The sequence below is a fragment of the Saimiri boliviensis genome, chromosome 4 (assembly GCF_048565385.1).
Source record: "Saimiri boliviensis isolate mSaiBol1 chromosome 4, mSaiBol1.pri, whole genome shotgun sequence".
In the NCBI taxonomy this organism is placed as follows: domain Eukaryota; kingdom Metazoa; phylum Chordata; class Mammalia; order Primates; family Cebidae; genus Saimiri; species Saimiri boliviensis.
The window spans coordinates 60,495,845-60,521,605 of NC_133452.1; the positions used below are offsets into that span (position 1 = coordinate 60,495,845).

The 25,761-nt window shown below is 37.9% G+C and overlaps 2 protein-coding genes across 2 annotated transcripts in view; one reads left to right on the top strand and one right to left on the bottom strand.

Moving 5' to 3' along the window:
- SESN1 (sestrin 1) overlaps window positions 1-25,761 on the top strand; it is a 112,100-nt gene that overhangs the window by 51,361 nt on the left and 34,978 nt on the right. The window lies entirely within an intron of this gene.
- Window positions 12,362-12,961, bottom strand: LOC101041366 (c-Myc-binding protein). Its single transcript, XM_010346452.3, has one exon. The coding sequence runs from the start codon at window positions 12,844-12,846 to the stop codon at window positions 12,535-12,537; it is 312 nt and encodes a 103-aa protein (XP_010344754.1). The 5' UTR covers window positions 12,847-12,961; the 3' UTR covers window positions 12,362-12,534.

Sequence of the window (25,761 nt, forward strand, 5' to 3'; positions counted from 1 at the left end):
AAGTCTGTGATTCACTATACATTAAAATGATTTTTTTTTTTTTTTTTTTTTTTTTTTTGCTAAAGAGTCTTGCAGTGTCACCCAGGCTGGAGTGCAATGGTGTGATCTGCCTCCTGGGTTCAAGCAGTTCTCTTGCCTCAGCCTTCCGGGTAACTGGGACTACAGGCACACGCTCCCTCGCCCGGCTAATTTTGTGTGTGTGTGTGTGTGTGTGTGTGTGTGTGTGTGTGTGTGTGTGTGTGTGTTTTAGTAGAGATGTAGTTTCACTATGTTACCCAGGCTGTTCACAAACTCCTGAGCTCAGGCAGTCCGCCCACCTTGGCCTTCCAAAGTGCTAGGATTACAGGCATGAGCTACAGCACCTCACCAAAATGACGTTTTAAAAACAGCATTCTGTGTGTCTTTTCTAGGCTGGAGATGTGTTCTCTGCTTCTAGGCCCTGAATGTTTTGACTGCTACTTAATGGTGCTATTTGCAGACAGACGCCACCTTCAGCTGGTAGCACAATTGGTCAGTCTTTGAACAGCTCCCAGTTGGGCCAGTTATTGCTGTTTGGACATGTTTAGATTTGAAGTTCCTCCCTTCCATTGTGAGTAGAGCAAGGTTGTATCATCCCATAAAACCTGTTGAAAAGTGAAAAAGTAGTTAAATCAGATGCCTATCCACCAGTTTGGCTTTTTCACTAAATTGGCCAATATTTTTACTTCATATACAGAGTTTTAAAAATCAGTTGTTGTCCCTTTACTTACAGCCTTTCCTTTTTTGTATTTTACAACACAGTTTTATAAATCTTCATTCTAAAAATTCTTTTGAAGCTGTTACCTACTTGCGTTTCAAGCTAAAGTCAAACATGTAGGTTTATTTACTTCCTCTTCTCTGGGTATTTGTTTGGACATTTAATTCCTATGATGCAACTTTCTTGAGAATTTTTTAAAAAGAGTTTTTTTGTGTGTAAGTTAACTTTCAGTTGTATGTTATTTTAAAAAGTACATATAAATATATATGTAATGATTTCAACATAATATATATTATATATTAATATTAGTAGGGACTATATTAATGTAAATATAAGCCCCTCTCCTCTTTTTTATTTATTTTTTAACTGACATATGATAATTTTACATAATTTGAGGTACATAGTTATGTTTCAATTACAGTGCACAGAGATCAGATCAGGGTAATTAGTAAATTCATCATCTCAATCAGTTATCATTTCTTTGTGTTGGGAGCATCCAATTTCCTCTCTTCTAGCTATCTGAAAAGATATAATATTGTTAACTATAGTCATCCTATTGTAGTCATAGTTCTAGCTATGGAACACTAGAACTTATTCTGCCTATCTAACTATAATTTTGTATACTTTAGCAGATGTCTTTATATTCCCCCCATCCCCCTACCCTTCCCAGTCTTTAGTAACCTCTCTTCTACCTTTTACTTCTATGAGATCAACTTTTTTTTTTAGCTTCCACATATGACTGAGAACATAGGATGTTTGACTTTCTGTTCCTGGCTTATTTTACTTATCATAACTTTAGTTCCATCCATGTTGCTGTAAATGACAGGGTTCCTTCTTTTTTATGGCTGGATAATATTCCATTGTGTGTATCTAAAACATTTTAAAAATCCATTCATCCTCTTTTTTTCATACCAACGTTTCTTGCTCTTATGTGCCAAGATGTTCTCCACGCCTTGCAGAAGTCATAGCTGTCATTCATTCATACATACGTTCTGCAGGTGTTTGTTGAAAGCTAGCTCTGTACAAAGAAGTGTGCTAGGCAAAAAGGATAAAGACGCTAAGTCCTAGAGAGACTTGCTATTTAGTGGAGGAAACAGAAGGAAATCATTGTTTTGTTCTAAGTTCTCATCCTTTCACTTTTTATAGCTCTGAACTTTACACAATGAAGTATGATTATAGCCTGGGATATATGGCCATATCCCAGGATATGCAGGAACACATAGAATAAATTGTGACATATCTTTGTGGAATTTAGAATCAGGGAAATGGGAGGCAGGCATGAGGAGGAGATGGGTAATTTAACTGGTAAGTAATGAAAAGCATTATTTTAGGTTAAAAATAAGCATAGCTATATTAGAAAATAAGATTTTTTAATTTGACACAAAAAATTCTCCCACTTGTGGCCAGCTACTCACAGGCTGGTCACCATATTATCCCCTGTGGAAGGAGTTCACTCCTTTCAGAGGTTAGAGCAGGCGTCCCCAAACTTTTTACACAGGGGGCCAGTTCACTGTCCCTCAGACAATTGGAGGGCCGCCACATACTGTGCTCCTCTCACTGACCACCAATGAAAGAGGTGCCCCTTCCTGAAGTGTGGTGGGGGGCCGGATAAATGGCCTCAGGGGGTCGCATGCGGCCCGCGAGCCATAGTCTGGGGACGCCTGGGTTAGAGGGTCTCTATGAAAGATTTTGTGGAGGCCCTTCTATCTGTTCTAATAAACCTGCTTGTGTTAAAGGTTGAGGTTAGAGAAGGTAACTGTCTTTTCAGAGCACAGCCTTATTTGGTATTTCCTATGCAGTCACTACATTTTAACAGTAATCCTTTAAAAAATACTTTCACTACTTTTGTTAACTAAACCCTTGGTGCAGTACTAATGGTGCAGATCTCAAGACAAGTAAACGAGGGAGGTGGAGGAATGAACGTCTCAGGATGGTGGCTCCTCAAATTATTCACCTGTGGTAAACTGCCTACACCACATTTAAGCAGGGCCAGTTGGAGATAGCTGAATGTTTATTGAGGGCCTTGTAATCTTGAAAGACAAAAGATTAAGGGAGGGCATTTGTGAAGGTCATTCTTCTTGTCACTGTTTCAGTGAATGTTGACAGCAAAAATATTGCATTAGATTTTTTTAAGCTTGTAAATGTAATATTTTTTACTTATGTTCCAAAGTGTGTGAATTATTGAAGGTTGAGGCATTGCTTTTTCATTTAGCACAAAGGACAGAATACACTTTATTCAATCCGTATGGGTTCAAAACCAAATTCTTATTTCCAATCAGAGTTCTTCCATATCGTGTCTCATATTTATTTGTTTATTTCAGAAACATGTATTATCTGCTCTTGTAACACTCCTTGCCAGACACTGGGGAAAGAAATAAGGCAAAGGCCTCATTCTCAAGGAGCTCACAGACAGGTGGGCAAGATAAACAAGCAGTTATGGTATATACTGATAAGTGCCATGCAAGAGAATCCTGCAAAAGCTTAGGATGGTTGGGGATGAGGGAACACAGAAAGGTAGTAGTCAGGGTGGGCTCTGTAGAAGAGTAGTGCCTCAGCTGGCTCCTGAAGCCTGACTAAGGAGTGGCCAGTTGAAGGAGTGGGAGATAGGGTGCTCTGGTGAGAGAGATTTGCATGTACAAAAGTATAGAACCATGAGAGTTGCTGTGTTTGAAAAACTGTAAGTAAGCTGAACTCATATCATTGGAAACATAGGCAGAGATGAGATCTGAAAGGGAATTATATGCCATGTGAAGAATCTGGCTTTTCTTTTGAAAGTTAGGGGGAACCTATCGAGGATTGTATTATCATCAGATCTGCATTTTGGAAAGATTGTTTCAGTGTAGAGAATAGGGTAGAAAGCAGCAAAGGCATTGAGACAGAAAGGAGGCTATTGCCCTTATCCAGGAGAGACATGGTGAGGGTCTGCATTGATGGGGGTTGGGAGTGAGTTTGAGGATAGGGGATAGATTTGACAGTTGCTAGGATGTAGAATATTCAGAACTTGACAAGAGGTTAGTAAGGTGTCAGAGAAGTCTAGCTAGGTACAGACTTGCAGTTGTCTGCACTGGAGAACTGGATGTATAATGAATGAGGCCCTCGTGGAAATAGGGAATATAGGAAGTGGTAGCATAGTTCAGTGGGTGTGGGGAAGGTGATGAGTTCAGTTTTTTATTTTTTATTTTTTGATTTGAGATGTCTGTGTGACATCAAGATTAAATATGTTAGGTAGATAAAGAAATAGGCCTCAGAGGCCAGGTGTGGTGGCTCACAGCTGTAAATCACAGCACTTTGGGAGGCTGGGGTTGGCAGATCACAAAGTCAAGAGATCAAGAGCATCATGGCCAACACGGTGAAACCCTGTCTCTACTAAAAATATAAAAATTAGCTGAGCATGGTGGCGGGCGCCTGTAGTCCCAGCTACTCAGGAGGCTAAGGCAGGAGAATTGCTTGAACATGGGAGGTAGAGGTTGCAGAGCCAAGATTGCACCACTGTGCTCCAGCCTGATTGACAAAGTGAGACTCCATCTCAAAAAAAAAGAAAAAAGAAATAGGCCTCAGATTAAGGAGAAAGGACTGAGATGTAATTTCAGGTTTGATCAGTTGTGAAAGAGTGAGATCACTCAGGGTGATCTAGATCTAGATACTCTCTTACGTTTATTTCTAGATGGTTTTTAGTCTTGTGTGTTAATTTTAGGTCTGTGATCCATTTTGAGTTACTTTTTGTTAAGGGTATGAGGTTTGTGTCTTCCTCTCTTTTTCTCTTTTCTTTTCTTTGCATATGGATGTCCTACTATTTCATCATCACTTGGTGGAAAGACTATCCTTTCTCCATTGAATTGCCTGTGCTCCTTTTTTTTTTAAGGCAGGGTCTCACTCTGTCACCCAAACTGGAATGTGGTGGTGTGATCACAGCTCACTGCCCCAGTCTCCTTGGCTCAGGCAACCCTTCTGTCTTAGCCTCCCAAGTAGCTGAGACCACAGACAGGCATGTGCCATCATGCCTGGGTGACTTTTTTTTTTTTTTTTTGTAATGGAGTCTCCCTGTATTGCTTGGGCTGATCTTGAACTCCTAGGCTCAAGCAATCCTCTTGCCTGGGCCTCCCAAAGTTCTGGGATTTCAGGCATGAGCCACCACGCCTGGCCACTTCTTTGTTAACAATAAGTCAACGACCATATTTTTATCAGTTTGTTTCTAGGCTATCTATCCTGTTCCATTGATATGTGTATCTGTCTTTTCACCAATATTATGTATGGCTTTTATTTACTTTTCTTGCCTATTATCCTGACTAGAACTTCCAGGACTATGTTGAGTAAGAGTGGTGAGAGTAAATATTCTTGCTTTCTTCTCAGTTTTAAGAGGAAAGCATTCCATTTTTCACCATTAAGTACAAAATCAGCTGTAGGTTCAAGACCAAAGGAAATACAACACATTTCTGCTTCTCATTTCAGCCTCACAAAGTGCTAGGATTATAAGCGTGAGCTACGATGCCAAGCTGACGTGTGCTTTTTTATACAAGGACCCTACATACAAGCCAGTGACTCCAGCTAGTGCTAGAAAGTAATCTGTTCTAATGCTACAGGACAAATTGTCTGCTTTGGGCTTACTTAAGAAGTGTCAGTCTCTAGCATGGAACCTTCCAGAAGAGATTTTCAAGAATACTCATATAGACGTGATTTTGACCTCAAATGGCTACCTAAGGTTTGAATCCATTATACCACTTAATGAGTTTTCTCTTTTTCAGGGTACTTGCATTTTGACAAAAATAATGGAATTAGTCTGCTTATAGAATTATAGGCATCATTGAACCTCAACTAAATGTGTAAATAGAAGATGACTAGGTATCATTTTACTGTTTTTATCTCTGAGGAAGAATTTGGGTGACAAGTTTCTATGCCTTTTTTTTTTTTTTTTTTTGGTAAGAGCATTTCTGAAATTATACCAAACAAGCAGCCGTATACTGTAGCAAATCATAAGGCCAACCCCAATTTTATAGATGGTTGTCCAAGTTTCTGAAAACTATAATATGATCAGTATTTTGACATTAAATCCATATATTTTGCCTCTGGTTCTCAATTTTCTCAATTTCTTCATCTATAGAATGAGCGTATCAATACTTACATGTTCCAAATCTATTCTAGCTTCACCCAACTTATTTTATGATTGTTTTAGCTCTGAAATTCTATAATTATTGCATCAAATTAGACTAGATGCTGAATATATTAATAATTGCATTGTTTAATAGAGGGAATTTTAACATCTTTGTATATTTCAGAATCATCCGTGTGAGTTAAGGTTGCTTTAATTTTTGCTATGCAAAGATACTGATTAGTGGAGTGTTACGGTTTCTATGGCCTAGTAATGTTTACTAGGTGAAATAAAAACATACTTCTTTTCTGTGCCCTAAATTCCAATTTAAAAGGATAAGAGAAAAAAACAAGATTTTTATAACCTTGCTGGACATTTTAGCTAAGATTTTGATTTGAAAGTACATTTTAATAGAAAATAGTAGTGCAATATTGTTGCGTCAGAGTCTTAAATAGGAGGGTTCATAAATGAGGTAACTTGTTTTTCTGGACTTATGGCCCATTGGGGAGGGAAAGATTGTCTTTACTACTTAGAATGTTTTCATGCCTTTTTGTGCTGTATCAGGAATATAACAACAGCCATATTTTGCCAGCACATTATGGGCAGGGGCCCTGTAGAAAAAGACAAGGGAACTTGGTCAGTGAGTTTCCTGACCAAGCTGCTAACCAAAGCCAAAGAAAGTTTTTAAACATCTGCAAGACTTTTTGTTAGTACTAATGGGGCAGTTTGCTTATTTTTCTCTCTCAGATTTATTATTATTTTATTATTTTACTGTAATTATTTTAAGACCATTTTTTATTAGGCTAGAAAGAGAACTGTAAGTGAATGTATGATACTTTACTAATGGGGAAAAGGTGAGAATAATAGCTCAACTGGAAACAAGAAAGATAAAATTGTGGTAGCACTTCCTCCTGGTATTTAGCTTAGGCTTAAGCAGAGTTGTCTGAAAGTTAACAGGAAAAGAAACTACTTGTGAAGTGTTAAAACCACAACCTAAGAGAAATTTTTTTGTATCATATCATATTATACTGTATTAAGAACTACTTGTCACAGTTAAGCTGATTTAGTAGTATTCAATAAATACACTTTCCCTCAAACCTCAGATAAAAACAAACAAAAAACACTGGATCCCAGCATCAGTAGCTGGTTTGTTTCTTTTTCATTCTCCTGGAGCCAAGTGTGTAACAATAGTAGTGCCATGCCATCTTTCTATTAGGCAAAGAATGATAGTTAAGCTTTCCGTTCCTCACACAAGAACTAGAGTCTAAAGTTAAATTCATATTAATTATTTGAAACTCTGAACTTACTTTCTCACTCAGACAAATCCTTAAGCCAACCCACAAAAGCTCATTTTAACTGTATAGGGTTGCTGAACTATAAAGCTGGAAGCAGAAATGACATTTAGATTCTACTCTAGCAATATTTCTATGAAAAAAAAAAAAAAAACTAAAACTAAATTTTAACTGAGAATTTCAACAGCACTCCCTCCCTCCCTATTCTGATCACTTCTGTCTTCTCTAAGGGTGCATTGGTAGGAGAGTTACTAATAAGAGGCTGGAATGGGGTGGAAATTCTGAATGGGGTCTAGAATTGGAAAAGAATGGCAGGGAGCCTTTTGAGGGTTTCTGAAAGTCTTTGATTTTAACAGTGCAAAGGACAGATATAATAAGGAGGACAATTACTATGCTCTAGAAGTTACAGAAGTTTAATAATAAGCTTGTCCCTATTAATCATTAATAGGGCCAGGTGCAGTGGTTCATGTCTATAATCCTAGCACTTTGGGAGGCTGAGGCAGGAGGGTCTCAAACTCCTGAGGCCAGGAGTTGAGACCAGCCTGAATAACATAGCAAGACTCCATCTCTACAAAAATAAAAATAAATTAGCTGGGTATGGTGGCATGCACCTGTAGTCCCAGCTACTGGGGAGGTTGAGATGGGAGGATCACTTGAGCCCAGGAGTTTGAGGCAGCATGCATTCTGATTGAGCTTGGGCAACAGAGTGAGACCCCTTCTCTTAAAAAAAAAAAAAAAAAAAAAAAAGCCTGTGCACGGTAGCTTGTGCCTGTCATCCTAGCACTTTGGGAGGCCATGGCAGGGCAGTTTGCCTGAGCTCAGGAGTTCAAGACCAGCCTGAGCAACACGGTGAAACCCCATCTCTACTAAAATACAAAACAACAAAAAAAATTAGCCAGGCATGGTGGTGTGCACCCGTAGTTCCAGCTACTCGGGAGGCTGAGGCAGAAGAATTGCTTGAACCCAGGAGGTGAAGGTTGCAGGGAGCTGAGATCGCTCTTCCGCACTCCAGCCTGGGTGACAGAGTGAGACTCCATCTCTTAAAAAAAAAAAAAGTGGCAGAGGTTCTAAGGCTATATGAAGCCCAGGAAGAGTCAATGAATGCATTCTTTTCCTTTTTCCTCTTTTTCCCTCTGCTGGGTAGCCACATCTTTGCCTTTGTCCCTCAGAGTCCTCATCGTCTTGTTTTCTATACTATTTCCAGTACTAAGGTTCTTCCCACCACTCCATATGTCAGCTTTCTCCCAGTCTTTTATACTCAGTCTTTTACTTCAATCCTGTAAGAAAATTTGGGACCACAGAGCAAAATTTAATGTACATTTTTTTAAATGCCTGACTTAGCTCTCTGAAGTTAGGAGTCTGTTTTATTCAGCATCTAACACACACTAGATGCGCAGCAGGCATTTGTTGAGTGACTAATGAACAAATGAATGGTGTTTCAGGGTCAGTTCTTTTTTGGAGTCGAACTACTAGGATGAAGAGCAAAATTGACCCTAGAGTAGGTGAGGGTAAAAGACAAATTAGGAATATGATAACTATAGCAGTAGGTGGGGCAGCTGAATGAATCCTCTTGCCTCTTTTCTCTTCCTAACACCATCTCTTCTTTCTCACCATAAGTTGAGAAAAAAAAGTATTAAGAAAATAAATGAAATTGAAATTTCATTTTCTCTTTTTTATTTAGGTTGAGATTAGGCTGCCTGTGACAGAAACCCTGATATAAAAGTTCTTAAACAGGAAGGTTTGCTTTCTTCCCTGAAATTGAAGGCAATCCAGGACTGGTTTAGCAGCTCCATAATCATCAGGAACTCAAATCCCTTCTCTGTTGTTCCAACAGTGTCAAGATGTGGCTTCTGTCTCCAAGACAGCTCCAGCTCTGGCCATCACATCCACATTGCAGACATAGGAAGAATTTACTGAGAGAGTGAGCATATGCTTTCTCACTTTAGTGACATTCACTATGCACACTCCATTCCCTTTTATATCTCACTGGGCAGAGCTAGTAACTTGGTCACACCCAGCAGGAAAACTGGATAATATGGTCTTCATTGTGAGTGGCAATGTGCCCAGCTGAAAATTTGAGCTTTTATTAACCATGGATGAAGGAGAGAATAGATGCTAGGGATAACTACCCATTTCTACAGAGTTGACCAGTAGATTTTCTTGGAAATACATCAATCATAAAAGATATTCAAAGAATTGATAAATAAGAGATGATATTCAATATTGTATTTAAAATATAGGTTCTATAATATGTAAAATCAGTGAGTGTAAATTTATTTACAGATACTTAGTAAATATTGTAATTGAAAGAAGTAATTATACCATTACAAATACCAAATTTTAAAAAGTACATCAATACCTAATAATTTTTATCTTAAATACATATTACTCAAGCCCAAAACATGAAGAGAAGGAGTAAAAGTATGGGTGTTTCACAAATGCTGTGCTAAATAATTAATTTGTATTCCAAGTAAGACAGGACAGCTGGTTCAATGTAGTATAGTTCTTGCTAGGTAGGTCCCACAACTAATATTTACTGACCGCTTACTGTTAACCACTCACTGTATGTGATTTCATGTTACCTTGTGGCTCTCTAAGACTGCTGTGTTATCATGCCCATTGCATGGGTGAGGACGTCGAGGCTAAGAGATTTAATTTACCCTTGTAACCCAGATTGTTCGACTCTAATGCTGATGCTTTGAGCCTTGCCTCTGCATCTTTGCAAATGCTTAAGTCCATCTGATTGACATCTTAGCACTAACAGAAACATGGCTGAAATCAATTACGAGGGGCACTGTTAACTAAAAGCTTGTTCTTAATTTATAATAAATATTTCTCCTGTACAGATGACAATCTGAATCCAACATTCTGTCACTGTCATACGGTAACTTGCCTGTTTCTAGCAGTTTTCATATTATCGAATTTTGTTCTTAGAACTATCCTATGAAGTACGGCCCCTCCCATTTTACAAATGAAAATCTAAGGGATGAGGAGATAAAATAATATGCTGGGATTGCAATCTAGATCTCGATTTTAAAGTTCAGATTATTTTTACTTAATTGTGCTACCTTAAGCTCTGAAGATAATTGCGGAGGGACCTTATGGAATAAAAACAGCTGGAGGCATCCTGTCCAGAAGTGAACATGTTATAAATAAAAATAACCTTATCCTATTCATAAGCATCTCCATCAAAACCACCTCTGACAATGCCACCTTTGCTTGTATTTGTTTGAGTATGAAGTTAGAAGCAAGAGGCTTCTTGGGAAATGAGGTTTTTTCTTCTAATTGATAATCAGTTTTTAAGAGTCTGCCTTCTTACATTTACTTAAATTTACTTCATTTCATTTTCATCGACATCACTCACTGGTTTATATCCTTGTTACTTCTTAACCAGACCACTGCATTGTCTTTAACTTAAAGTCTGTCTTTAGCTTCTCCCTAACACTCAGACTGTCCTAAAGGTTTATCTTAATCTTCTAAAATCACAGCTCAATCACCTCATATCCCTGCTTCCAATATTTGTAATAATCCCTTGACTTTTTCCCTCTGCTGAATCCATAGCATTGTCTGTACCTTTAACATAATTCTACCTCATGTGTTTTTTTAAAATTGGATTGTAGGTTCCTTAGGGCTGGAATTATGATTCATCTTTTTATACAACAAAATACCTGTGTGGGTTCTTGCAAAGCACTGTGCTGTCTGTTGTTAAATGACAGTTGTTGAATTCTTTGTTCTCTTTTAGCAGAAAAAAATGTGTTTTTTAAAAAACTACAGCCTATTATCCTTAAGCTATGGTTATAAAAGGTATATCTTCTTCCTGTCTTAGCCCTGATCCTGATCCAGAGCTCCCCTTCATTAAGGGGCTTGGGTAGATGAAAGAAAAGAAGGCTTGGAATATCTCCTTCACTGAGACAAGAGGCCATCTTCCAATTTATATGCTTCCATCTTTTAGCATGGTTGTATATGTATCTGTCTTCTTACCTTTACATATACAGGGTGAGTACCTCTAATCTGAAGTGCTCCAAAATCTGAGACTTTTTTTTTTTTTTTGAGACAGAGTTTTGCTCTTGTTGCCTAGGCTGGAGTGCAGTGGTGTGATCCCAGCTCATCACAACCTCTGCCTTCCAGGTTCAAGTGATTCTCCTGCCTCAGCCTCCCAAGTAGCTGGGATTAGAGGCATGTGCCACCATGCCTGGCTAATTTTTTTGTATTTTTTTTTTTTAAGAATATAGTGCTTTACCATTTACAAATCTTTCACATACATTCTCATTTGACTCTCACAACAACCCTGTGAGGTAGGCATCACGGATATTATTCTCATTAAACAGATGAAGACGGTAAATCTCAGAGCAGTTCACTGATATGCCCAAGGCTCTACAGTTAGTGAGTGATTTGTATTAATATTAGTCTTTGGCCTAAAAATTCAGCACCCAACTTCCCCTCATACTTGCCCCACCTACATCACAATAATAAAATGAATAATAAAATGAATCCAGGGCTAGAAAAATACTTTGAGGGGGAAAAAAAGCACTGTATAATTATACCTACAAACTATGATTTTCCACAATATATGGCTCATTCCTCTTCTCATCCCAGCTCGTGTGAACCCAGAGTTGTATATTGCCTCTGTTCTGTGCTCAGTAAGCAGATATGGCAGGCAGGGGGTACAGTATGATCCTGTTTAAAGTTACATAAATTACAATGAGGGTAACTGCTATTATTAGGCAAATTGAAAAACAGCAGAAAGGCCAGTGTGCAACTAGGACCCACTAAAGCTCAGAGCAAACCAATCCAAGATTATCAGACAAGCCGTGATTGCATAGAAGGAAAATGTGTCAGAGTTCAAACTGGCACACACACACAGTTTTCTAAGGCAAAGTGGTGGCAAAGAAGAGTTGTGTGTTCCATGTTACACAAACAAGAGCAGAAGACTCATGAGAACCCGTAAAAAAGCATCTTGTGTCACACAGATCCCGTACAAAAGCATCTTGTGTCACACAGATCTCTCCAGCTGCCTATAGGGAATATACACAACAGTGTCACCGTCAAAGAATGACTGTACCTGTGTTCATATCCTGAACTACACCAAGGAATAGCTCCATGCTAAACTGCCTTGGCTAAAATACAACCAGTGCCATCATTCCTAATCAGACTAATAAACAGAATGTCTTTTAAGGTAATGAGTTAGATGGCTGTGTTTAGGTTTTTTCAGGATTTACTTTGGATTCTCCTGCTTTAAGACCCGAAGAAAGTTATATTGAGTTTTTATTGATGATTCTATGTGTTTTTAACAGAATGTGACAGGTGAATTAAACATATTAAAAGAGTTCTATAGCATCTGTTCAGAAAAGATTATATACTATACAAACTATTCAAGTCATACAAAACCATTTTTCATTGTCTTTCAACTGAGAAGAATCCTATTCAGCACGCTTCTCCTCCTGAGGTGGTTCATACTGAGCAAGCTTTGCTTTCAGTTTTTTATTTTCTTCTACAATAGCTTCGTATTTCTCTTTCATTTCAGCCAGTTCTAGGCGAAGCAGCTCTATTTCTGGATTTTCTGGGGTAGCAGCTCCTAAGTGATGCTTTAAAAAATCCAAAGCACTGTTAGGTTTCTCTGGTTCTTCATATAAGGCTACCAACACCTTGGTCAGCGTGTCCAGCACCCCAGACTTCTCCAAGTACCTCCGGAACTGCTCACGCTTCGAGTCAGCGGCTTTGTAATGGGCCATAGTGACAGCGGCAGCGGCATAGCTGGCCCCGGAGACCGCGACTGTTTTTTTGTATTTTTAATAGAGATGGGGTTTCTCCATGTTGGTCAGACTGGTCTCAAACTCTCGACCTCAGATGATCTGCAGAAAATTCCATACATAAGTACTTAAACTTTTATTTATGCATGAAATTATTTACAGTATTGTATAAAATTACCTTCAGGATATGTGTATAAGGTGTATATGAAACATAAGTGAATTTCATGTTTAGACTTGGGTTTCATTCTCAAGACATTTAATTATATGTGTGCAAATACTCCAAAATCTGAAATACTTCTGTCCCAAGTATTTGATAAAGGAGATACTCAGACTGTAATCTTAGGGAAAGTTAATCTCTAAATCTGTTTTGTGACTATACACTTCTTTTTACTTCCTTTAAATCACCCATTATGTACCAAGGGATTTCAGTGCTGGAAAAAGATGGGCCATTTCCTACCCTTGGACCTTTCAGTCTAATAAGGGGGACTCGCTAGCTCACTGGGAATTACAGTGCTTAGAGATAAATGCTGCCACAGGGAAATTTATAAAGGAGAATATCCAACTTAGACTAGGAGGGGTCAGGAAAGGGTTTTCCAAGGCAGTGACTTCTAACTTCAGGCTGATGGTGAGGGGTGGGCTATGATTAGAGGGGAAAGACTTGCAGTCAGAGAGAGGAGCACATGCATAAGTCTAGGAATGATTCTAGCAGGTGGAATGTGAAGTTTGGTGGTGGTGTGAGGCTGGAGAGGAGGTGGTATGGTAGCACTATCTCTTCCATTGAAATGCACATATTTAATTTGCCTTGAGCCCCTCATGCACAGTCACTGCTTTCACTCCTTTATACCGCTGCTGAGAAATCTTTTAGGGCTCCTTTATTACTTCCTGCAGTGTCTAATCACTTTTACTAACTTCTTTTACTGACTTTATAGACTCCCTAAAACAGCCTGTGTTCCACTACTAACTCACTCATCTCCTGCCAGAGCCAGAGAAACCTCTGTATTGTCTCTTGAGTTCATCTAGTTCATTCTCTCCTCTGTATCATCTCCCTTTACTCATCTTCTAAGCCTTTACTGACTCCCTACTTCTGGATATTTGCATTTAGGGGTGTATAATTTAATACAAAATTACATGTTGCCTAGAATTGTTCTCTAATGGTTTCTGAGTATTTTATGATCAACTGGATTGTAAGCTGCCTAAGAGCTGGCTCTGAAGCTGCATTCTAAACTGTTGAATAGTGGAAAGAAAAGGGAACTGGACCTGAAGTCAGAGCAGACATGCGTTTGACTTGTAGCTCTGCCACTTGTCAGCTGTATGATGTTTCTTCTTGGGTAATACAGGAATAATGAGATACATCTTAAAAGGCTGATGTAAGAAATTGTGCAAGTCATTCTGTGGGAAATTAATTTGTATACCATAAAACCCTATATACATTTTACATTTTATTCTATGTGCCTATGTGGAACCATATTCATTTCTTAATGTGAGATTTTAATGTTTCCTTTCCAGACTGTAGAATCTTGAAGATTCCAGACTTATTTTTTTCCTTTGAGACATATTTTTCTCTAAGCCACATCCCAATTATTTTTCCTCTGTTTCACCTATTCCCAGCCCATCCTTAAACTTATGGATAAAATAACTTTAGGCAGCTGAGAATAGAATCTTTTGATATTCTTGCTTTTCTTTTTTGAGATGGAGTCTTGCCCTACTGCCCTGGCTGGATTACAGTGGCTCACTCTTGGCTCACTGCAACCTCCGCCTTCCAGGTTTAAGTGATTCTCCTGCGTCAGCCTCCTGAGTACCTGGAATTACAGGCGTGCGCCACCATGCCAGGCTAATTTAGTGTTTTTAGTAGAGGCGGGGTTTCACCACGTTGGCCAGGCTGGTCTTGAACTCCTGACCTCACGATACAGCTGCCGTGGGCTCCCAAAGTGCTGAGACTACAGGAGCAAGCCACCACACCCGGCCATTCTTTTCTAGAACCCATTCTTTTGATTATTTATTGTCATATCTCTCCTTAGACCAGATTCTTAGATCAAGGGGTCCTAGCAATGGCTTTCTTGTTAGGTACTGAAGTGTTGATTCTGAGGTTCAGAACTAGGGATCTTGCTTATGCTAACACAGGACCAGAGTGGAGAATCAGAGAAAACAGAATCAGAGGAAACAGACACATGTGTCTAAGACCCAAGTGTCTGGAATAGATATGGCCAAGTTAAAAGGCTATTTTATTTTTACCTGCCACTTACATTGGGTGCAGAGATACCTAATGTTTTGAGTGTTGGGTACCTTAATATCTAAGACCTTATGTTTTGTGTCACCTTAATATCTATGAACCTTACTGCGGGGTTCTAAGAGCTTGAAGAAGCTCAGCAAAATAGAATGTAATTAGATACAAACTTATATAGAAAAATAACTTGAAGATTTCTTTCCTCACCAGGAAAAACAGCAGCTGGGTGTGATGGCTTTCACCTATAATCCCAGCACTTTGGGTGGCCAAGGTGGGAAGATCACTTGAGACAAGGAGATAAAGGCCAGCTTGAACAATATAGAAAGACCCTGTCTCTACAAAAATAAAAAAATAGCTGGGTGTGGTGGTATGCACCTGTAACACCAGCTACTTGGGAAGCCAAGATAGGAGGATGGCTTGAGCCCCTGGCTCAAGACTGCAGTGAGATATGATCATGCCACTGCACTCCAGCCTGGGTGACAGAGCAAGAACCCATCTTAAAGAAAATAAGAGAAACAGAGTAGATAAATCTTGTTATTGGAGGAAAGGAGTGGATTGAGGAGGGAGAGGTGGTAGGAAGTGGCAACACTTGAAATTCAGTATTCACAGCATCTTAAGCAATAATTCACACTCAAGAAAAAGATTTAATAAAGCAAAATCATTCCTGCTTTTCATAAGAATTTGTTCTGAATAGTACAGTTGTCATAAATCAAGTGCATTTAGTCTGGAGACCAACTTTTTGGTTCAATTACTGTGTTTTAACCCATGCTTTCTGTTGTTCTTAAGAGAGTCCTTAGTCATCAGTGGCCAGGAAGAGTCTTTCTGGGACACAGAGCTCTATGATGCTTAGAAATTGTAGGTCTTTGAAATTCTTTGTATAACTTAGAACCATTCCTCCTCTTTTAGTCTTTCATTTACTGCTTGCATTATTGTAAATCTCCCACAGTAAATAATTTTCTTAAGCAGAGAAGGTAGAAAAGTATCTGAAAACCATGTTCATACACTAAATCTGATTCAGAGTAGGCACGAAGCTATATGTTAGACTTATGAAGTGAACAATTTAGACTAAATCTAAAAGAGACAGTTAATATACATAAAGGTAATCTTCAAACCCAATTCAGAGATACCCTCTCTCCTGTCACCATTGTGTAATCCTATACCATTTTTTCATTTCTTCAGCTGCAGATTTGTAGGAAAGTTTTGAGGGTTGTTGTTTTCTGATACATATTAGGAGGCTCTCTAAAATGGTCTCTTTGTCCAATGCACGGCTTTCATGACCCAGTCTTTGTTCTGTGCCAGTTCTGAGATTGGGGCAATTATTTGTAAGTAGTAGATTATCTTTTGCTTCCATTTCTATGTGTTGCCTAGTCTTCCATGTAGCATCAACTAATACTATTTTCAAGAGATGCTTTTTTATGACCCAAGGGCACTAAAAGTAGAACCATCTTGTTTAACCCTATCTTACCCTCCAGTATTGCCTGGAAGAAAGGCACTGGTCTCTTAATGAAAGACCACTTTACTTCTTTGCTGCATGGACTTAATGTAATAGAAAATCATCAGACAGTATTTAACAAACATACATACATACAAATGTACCAGAAGACTTTAAGGTCAAATTTGGTCCCTGTGATAACAACAACAACAAATTGGCCCCATTAGAGAGAAAATTCTCATTCCCATTCTTCCCCTACTCCAAAAAGTTATCTGTACTGTAGAATTTTTAACAATTATTATGGGAAGATAGATACAACAGATATATTTAAAAAGTGAATGCCGTTCACCCATAATCCCATTCCCTGAAGAGAAACTTTAGCAGTTTTATTTTCAAATACCATAAAATTTATATAATCTATTACATTAAAACCTAAAGCTATAAAACTTTCAGAAGAAAACAGATGGAAAAAAAAAGTTTACAAACTGGAAGTAGGCAAAGATTTCTTACATAGAATGCAAGCATGAGACATTAAGGAAAATATTGACAAATTAGATGATCATATCAAAATTAAAACATGATTTTCAAAAGACACTTAGGAAAATGAAAAGGCAAGCCACAGACTGAAATAAAATTTGTAACATGTATATCAAAGTACTTGTATTCGGCTGGGCGCGGTGGCTCAAGCCTGTAATCCCAGCACTTTGGGAGGCCGAGGCGGGTGGATCACAAGGTCAAGAGATCAAGACCATCCTGGTCAACACGGTAAAACCCCGTCTCTACCAAAAACACAAAAAATTAGCTGAGCATGGTGGTGCGTGCCTGTAATCCCAGCTATTCAGGAGGCCGAGGCAGGAGAATTCCCTGAACCCAGGAAACGGAGGTTGCGGTAAGCCGAGATTGCGCCATTGCACTCCAGCCTGGATAACAAGAGCGAAACTCCGTCTCAAAAAAAAAAAAAAAAGTACTTGTATTCAAAATATATAAAGAACACTTACAACACAATTATAAGAAAATAACCAACCCAATAAGAAATGGACATATGTCACAAAAAATATATATATGTATATAAATGGCCAGTAAGCACATGAAAATATGTTCAGTATCAAACGTTATCAAGGAAATGCAAATTAAAATCACAATGAGATTATTACTACATCAGGCATCTTGGTTGTGGGAGGCGGAGCTGTCCTCTGCATTGTAAAATATTTAGCAGCACCCCTGGTCCCTACCTGTTACATACCAGTAACACCCTCCCCCTCACCAGTTGTGAAAATTGAAAATATATGCAGACATTGTCAAATGTCCATGAGAGACAAAAATCACCTCCTGTTGAGAGCCACTGTATTACACCCATTAGATTGACTAAAATGTTTTAAATTGACAGTGCTTAGTGTTGGTGAAAGTGTGTGTGTGTGTGTGTGTGTGTGTGTGTGTGAGATGGAGTCTCGTCCTGTCACCCGGGCTAGAGTGAGCTAAGTGGCACAATCTTGGCTCACTGCAACCTCCACCTCCCTGGTTCAAGCAATTCCTCTGCCTCAGCCTCCTGAGTAGCTGGGATTAAAGGTGCATGCTACCACACCTGGCTAATTTTTTTGTATTGTTAGTAGTGATAGTGTTTCACCATTTCTCAGACTGGTCTTGAACTCCTGACTTCAGGCAATCCGCCTGCCTTGGCCTCCCAAAGTGCTGGGATTACAGGCGTGATCCACTGTGTCCAGCCAAGATGCCATTTTTTGTTTTTTAGACAGTCTTGCTTTGTCATCCAGGCTGGAATGCAGTAGCACAATTTTGGCTCACTGCAACCTCTACCTCCTGGGTTCAAGTGATCCTTGTGCCTCAGCCTTCTGAGTAGTTGGGATTACAGGTGTGTGCCACCATGCCCAGCTAATCTTTGTATTTTTAGTAGAGACAGGGTTTTACTATGTTGGCCAGGCTGATCTTGAACTCCTGGCCTCAAGTGATCCGCCCACCTTCGCCTCCTGAAGTGCTAGGATTACAGGCATGAGCCACCATGCCTGGCCAAAGATGTCTTATACACTGATGGGTGAGAATATAAAATGGTACAACTACTTTGGAAAACAGTCTGGCAGTTACTTAAAAAGCTAAACCTACACCTATTATATGATTTAGCCATTCCACTCCAAGCCAAGGGAAATTAAAGCATATGTTCACACAAAGCTATTCAGAATTCGTACAGAATGTACTATTCTGGGTAGGTGAGAATTTCACGCATGAAGTGAAAATGTTTAGTACAAATACAAAGAACTTTTTCTTTGTTGACTGTTCTTTGGTCTTTTTCACACTTCCTTCTGAGATCATTTTGTTTCTTCTTGAACTGACACTCCTTCAGTTGAGGATATGTTGGTGGTAGATTCTTAGTTTTTGTTTTTTAAAATGTGTTTCTTTCACTCACTTTATGAAAGATGGTTTTAAGTGTTATACAGTTCAAAAATGATCATTTTTCTCTCAGTAGTTTCATCTTCTGGCTTTCATTCTTCAAAATTAGGTTGTCAGCTTAGTTTTCCCTTTGTAGGTAATCTGACTTCCCTTTTGTGGACTTTAAGATCTCTTCCCTTGAAATTTTTCAGTTTTACTGTAGGCCAGCGTATAATTTTTTTTAGTTATTCTGCATGAGATTCATTGTGCTTCCTGAAGAAAAAAATGAGTATTCGTGTCTTTAATCTGGTCTGGATAATCCTTAACCATCATGTGTTAGAATATTGCCTTCCTCCTATTCTTTCTGTTTTCTCCTTCCAATTAGTTATGTATTAGACCTTTTATTTCGTCTTCCTTGTCTTTTATTTTCTCTTTCATAATTTTCATTTATTTGCTGTATATGCTATATTCTGGACTCTTCAGGTTTACTTTTTGTTTACTAATATTTTTCAGCTATACTGAATATACTGCTTATCTATTAAATTTTAAGTTTCAATTATTATAAAAACTATTTCATTGATTTTCAAATCTGTTTGGTTATTGTTTGATAGTTTCTGGTTTCTCACCCTTACTTTCTATTTCCTTTAAAGTTTTTGAAAAAACATATTGAACTAGTCTTCTATATCTAATAACTCTACTATCCAAAAATCTTTGCAGATGATTTCTGGCAGTCAGACTGCATCTGACTTTGCAATCTTAGGTGATTATTGTTTCCTTTAATCCTCACTAATGGTATCTTTTTGCATAGTACTTTTTATTATTGTAAGTTTATGTTCATTGGACTTATGTCTCCTTCAGAGAAAATCTATATTTATTTCTAACTGGAACCTGGGGGGCATAAGCAGCCCACTTTATACTAAACATTTGCCTTGCTTTTAAGAGCTGGTAGGTAGTAAGGAAATTCATCCCCCAACTCCTCATGTGTGATCCACCTTGTATTTATGAATATTCAGGGGGAGATTTTACCCCTTCCACCAAGAATAAAAACAGGCAAATTTTCTGTCATCTTTTGTAAATGGGGTGTTTTTTCTTGTTCATGCTTTCATTGAGAGTTTAGCCCTCTGGGGTTTGGCTTTCTGATGGGGTCTCTGATCCACCTCCCAATGTCCCAAGTCCTAGGATTTGCCTTCCATTTGCTGTGCTGCCACTCTAGGTACCTGGAGATCTACAGCTGCCAGCCTCAGTGCTTACTGTCTCCCTGGACTCCTCCTGTTGGTGGGTTTTGGTTTCTGAGGATTTCTAGTACTTTGCCAGTTCAGCCATTTTAAACAATATTTCTTACACACATGTCTCCAATTTACGATGGTTCCACTTATCAATTGTTTGACTTTACTAAGGTGTGAAAGCAACACATGTTCAGTAGAAAAATGCTATGGAAAGTAGTACGATACTCATAATGGTGGGCAGTGGCAGCAAGTGACAGTTCTCGGTCAGCCACATAATCATAAAGGTAGACAACCAATACTCTACCACATTGCCAGATGACTTTGCCCAACTGTGGGCCAATGTCAGCATTCTGAGCACATTTACTATAGTCTAGGCTAGACTATAATATAGGAAGATTAGGTATATTAAATGCATTTTTTACTTATGATATTTTCAACTTATTGAATCATAACCCCATTGTACGTTGAAAAGCATCTATAGAAATATTTTTAGGTATTTTATCCAACATGAGTAAGAATCACTAATATGGAGGTCAATTTTTAACCTAATCTGGGAGAGGGCAATGCTCTTAGGGCTTTTTAAGGCTTATAAGACCATTGCCCTTATACAAGATGGCTTCCTGCTACTGTGCTATCGAAGTTCTTGCTTCTGCTTTATAGAATTTTTCTGATTCTTCCTTTGTGATTAAGTGCTTCACTATTCCTTTTTTCTCTGCCATCAGTTTAATGGTAGTGCCTATACCCTAATAAATTACTGTGGACTTAGAAACTAGATAAAGAAGCTTGTTCTGATTTTGTATCAAGTAAAAGTAAATTGTCTCTAAAAGAGACACTGAAGGGTTTTCCACTGAAAGAACATATGCTGTGGTATATAAACTTTGTGACATCTATTTCACATCTTTTTTTTTTTTTGTACTTGTTCTAGACTCATGAGATTGTTTTTTAAAAAGTCAATTCAGATATAATGAAATGTTGCTATATCAATAGTCAACATCTGTTTTGGCAAAAATTACTGATTTTCAAATGTGTGGGAAAAGATTTTAAGGGTGTATGTGTGTGTGATCTTTGAATTTAATTCTACAAAAAAGGTCACTCATTCTTTGAGTAGGCAGTAACATATTTAGCCACAAAGAACAATCTACAATATTCTCTTATGCTTTAAATCTATGAAAGTGACTTTAATAATGATTATTTGACAATGTAAGTCTTCATTTATGTTTTTATATTTTTCCTTTTACATAAAATACTATATTTGGTTTATGCTAAATGGTAATTTTACTCATTCTATTTTGTTAGATCAAACCTGTTGCTTTAGTGTTCCATGTGCAAAGCCTGTAATATAATCAAAATGTAGTTTAAGTACCTATTTTTATGTGATGTGCCGGTAGTTATAATTTCAAAGTAAGATAAACATATGTCCCCAAACATACTTCCCCAAATCCTTGTACCTGGAGCAGAATGTACTCTTAACATAGACCAAAAAGGACATATAAATACTCTGTGGTTGTGAATTAAAACCGAACACAACATAGACACATCCACTAACATTATTTATAAAAGTATCAAAAACACAGTGGATCACATTTTGGAGGTTAAGAGTCAGTGTTAACATGGTAAACTGTCACGTGGTAGATTTTCCTTATTCAGCATAATATTTACAAACTTTTGTTCAGAAGATGAAATTTTAGAAGACTTTTGAAGGAAGTTATGATAATGTGTCCTTACTGAAACTCTGAGAGAGGGAATATTTTGAAGTGTCAGGGAGAAATGTATAAAGCTTCAAAAGGGGAATCATAAGTAGGTAAATGGAATCAAGGAAGTTAGGATAGGATTAACGTGTATGAGGAGGGCAGTAATTATTAGGGAGAAGATATTGAGAGATGTTATGGAACATTTTAATTTTGTCTCAGTGGAGAACCAGTTCAGATTTCCTGGAGAGGGATGGTGTTCTACTGATTTGGGTGGTCACAGAGGGTGGAGTGAGCAGTTATACAGAGCAGATTGCAGGGGAAATAGTCCAGGGAAAGACAGGAGAAGATGGTAGAAGTTATGATCCCTTGGTCTCTTTCTGATGGGCACACAGTCACTGGAATATTAACATTAACAAAACTAAAACATTATCAGGCAGCATTATGGTATAGCAGAAAGAATATGCTTGAGTTCTAACCTTTACTAAGGCCCCTTGCTGTGTGGTCTTGGGTTAAATACTTAACCTCTCTGAGTTTCCCATTTCTAAAATGATAGCATTACCTAAGGTGTGATATGAGTTAAATGAGTTAAAATATGTATATATAATGCTTTAAAACAATGCCTGATGCATGTATATGTTATAGATATTCTATTAATATCAAATAGAAAGTATGAAGTATAGCATCACTCTGCTTCTGGAATCATATCTTAGATTAAAAATCTGAGTTACTGGTTTAAAAGCTCTCCATCAATTGGCATTCATTTACCAAACTGCTACAATAACCATTAGCTTTTCAGCATTATATGCCTTTGTAGCTTAAGGCATTACTTAGTCCAGGTGCGCCTTTAGGAGTGAAAAGACTGCAAGTGGGTGTATCACTATAGGAAATTAAAAGAAGAAAGGAGAAAGGAAGAAGATACAGATAGTCTCAAAAAACATATACTAGGAAGAAAAAAAATGCCCGGCACTAGTAGGTGCTTAATTAAAACTGGTTCACTGAACAATGAATGAATAAGACTAGTATATCCACATATATAAATTTAACCAATTCTTTATATATAGATGTATGTGTATTAATGAAACTTTTGGTAATATTGGGATGATACTGTTCTGAATGATTAGGATTTAAGAGTCGTCCCCAAAACATGAGATTAATATAGAATTGATATTTCTGGCCGGGTGCAGTGGCTTACACCTGTAATCCCAGCACTTTGGGAGGCTGAGGTGGGTGGATCACCTGAGGTCAGGAATTCGAGACCAGCCTGGCCAACATGGAGAAACCCCATCTCTAATAAAAAATGCAAAATTAGCCGGACGTGGTTACAGATGCCTGTAATCCTAGCTAATCAGGAGGCTGAGACAGGAGAATTGCTTGAACCCAGGAGGCAGAGGTTGCGGTGAGCTGAGCTCTTGCGCCATTGCACTCCAGCGTGGGCAACAAGAGTGAAACTTCATCTCAAAAAAAAAAAAAAAAAGAATTGATATTTCTTCCCCAAATGATATAAGAAAACTACCTTTTTTTCTGATACAACATATTTCAGTTATCTGTGACAACTGAGGATAAAGGAAAAGGATGAGGCCAGGCATGGTGGCTCATGCCTGTAATCCCAGCACTTTGGGAGGCCAAGGTGGGTGGATCACTTCAGGTCAGGAGTTTGAGACCAGCCTGGCCAACATGGTGAAACCCCATCTCTACTAAAAATACAAAAAAAATTTAGCCAGGCATGGTGGCAGGCACCTGTAATCCCAACTACTCAGGAGGCTGATGCACAAGAACTGCTTGAACCTGGGCGGCAGGGGTTGCAGTGAGCTGATATTGCTCCACTGCACTCCAGTCTGGGTGCCAGAGCAAGACTCCATCTCTTTAATTTTTTTAAAAAAAAAAAAGGATGAAGCCTATAGCTAGTCTCCAAACTTTTCCCCTTCTCTAGGGGTATATGGAATACAATGAAATATGGGGGAAAATATACATCTATACACTTTCTTATAGCATCCTACAATGTTGTTAGCAAAACTTCGTTTTAAAGTACATGATGGGCTGGGCAAGGTGACTCACACCTGTAATCCCAACACTTTTGGAGGCTGAGGCAGGAGTTCACTTCAGCCCTTGTAGCCTGGGCAACATAACAAGACCCCATCTGTAAAAAAATGTCAAAATATTAAGATAGGCATGGTGGCATGCCTGTAGTCCTACCTACCCAGGAGGCTGAGTGGGAGAAACACTTGAGCTCAAGAGTTTGAAGCTGCAGTGAGCCGTGATCACCCCATTACTGCCTGGATAACAGAGCAATAAGTCTCCTAAAATGGTGGGTGAAGGAGATTATTAATGATAATGACAAAGCAAACTGTTCTACTTTAATTTCTTTTTTAGGGAACTAAAACCATCAGATGGTTTAAGTAGTATTTGAAGAGAAAAGAAAAGGTTGTTCATGAAGATAGTCACAGAAAATATTGGAAACTGCTTTAGAATATAAATTTGGCAAGCTGAAACAAAATGAAGAAAACTGTCAGCTGTTGTTTCACAGTGTTGTTTTTTTTTTTTTTTTTTTTTTTTTTGGTCTATATTGCAGGTAATGCTCTGTCAGTTTGAGCAAATCTGAGGTCTGTGCTAAATATAACAGTCATGAAATCTGTAAAATCTCTTAAAAATCCCTTCTAAATCCTCTGAAAACCTTCTTCTCTCAGAGAAGAAGGATATGTAATGAGTGATAGAAATAAAGAGGAAAAATTGTATAGAATTACACTGCAATTTGTTCAGTTTGCTTGATCCTGTGTTTGTTTTAGAAGTTATATTTGTGCATAGTGGTTATTACTAGTATTTTATATTTTTGGATTTGGATTGTAGCATTTTACTGCCAGGATTTCTCCCCCTATGTATTTTGGAAATTGGATGCTAGAGAATTTAAAAAGAGAACAATAATTTTTAATAGTTACTTCTAGTTTATTTTCTACCACAGCAAGAAAGAACATTTCCCACAAAATTCTGGTTTTTTTACTAAAAATATACTATTATTTTAATGGTAACTTGATGTATAAAGTATATGGCATGAAAAAAAATCACTACAATACTTAAATCTGATGTATTTTGCCACAGCTTGGTGAGGAGATTTTATCAGTTACTTTTAACCTAGGACAATATATCCTGTTTTATAATTTGTTATTTTCTCTTGTGACACTATATAACTTTTTTTTAAAAAATGAAGCTTAGGCCTCATTGGTATCTCGAGCAGTTGAGTCCTTACCTGTTTGTCTGCTTTGTGATTGGCTAAAAGCTGTTGCTAAGCTTGTGTTTTTGTTCTTAGGGAAAGTTAGAAGTTGAGTGTGACCTATTTGAACTGCATCCTGCTGCTTTTGACTCTGCTTTGCTCTTTCCCCGATCCATATACTTTTTTCTGTTATCTCTTGAAGTTTCGATTTTTAAAAACCCACTTATGTATAAATTTAGTGCGCAATATTTGAAGATTGTAACATTTTAATGTGCATTTGTGATATACAAACTAAAGTAGTTTAATTTAAAAAATCTGGTCGAATACTTGAAAGTTGAATTTCTTGACATAAAGCAAGTTCTAATTTTAGAAAGCAAATGCATTTTTTTAAAACCCGCCTACTATAAGTATTAAAAATTATCTGGATATCAATAATATCTTTGTTAATAGGAACAAATCCAAACTACAATTTTTTTGCAATTGAAACGTAACATGAACATAGTTACTAGGTCAAATTTTTAAGATTTGGGATAAAGGCTATTCTTGTTCATACTGGCATGTGTGTCACTAAAGGATAAGAGTGACTTTATTTATATTTTCTTGCGGAGGGCTGAAAAGATTGATAATGCTTTCAGTTATAGACCAGACCCAGGAGAAGCTAAATGAAAGTGCTATTGTAAAGGTAAGTTTGTTCTGTAATTCAGTAGACAAACATTTTTAGTCCCAAGAGCTTTTTCTCT

Coding starts and splice junctions, on each gene's coding strand:
- LOC101041366 (XM_010346452.3), bottom strand. CDS start 12,846: ATGGCCCATTACAAAGCCGCTGACTCGAAGCGTGAGCAGTTCCGGAGG.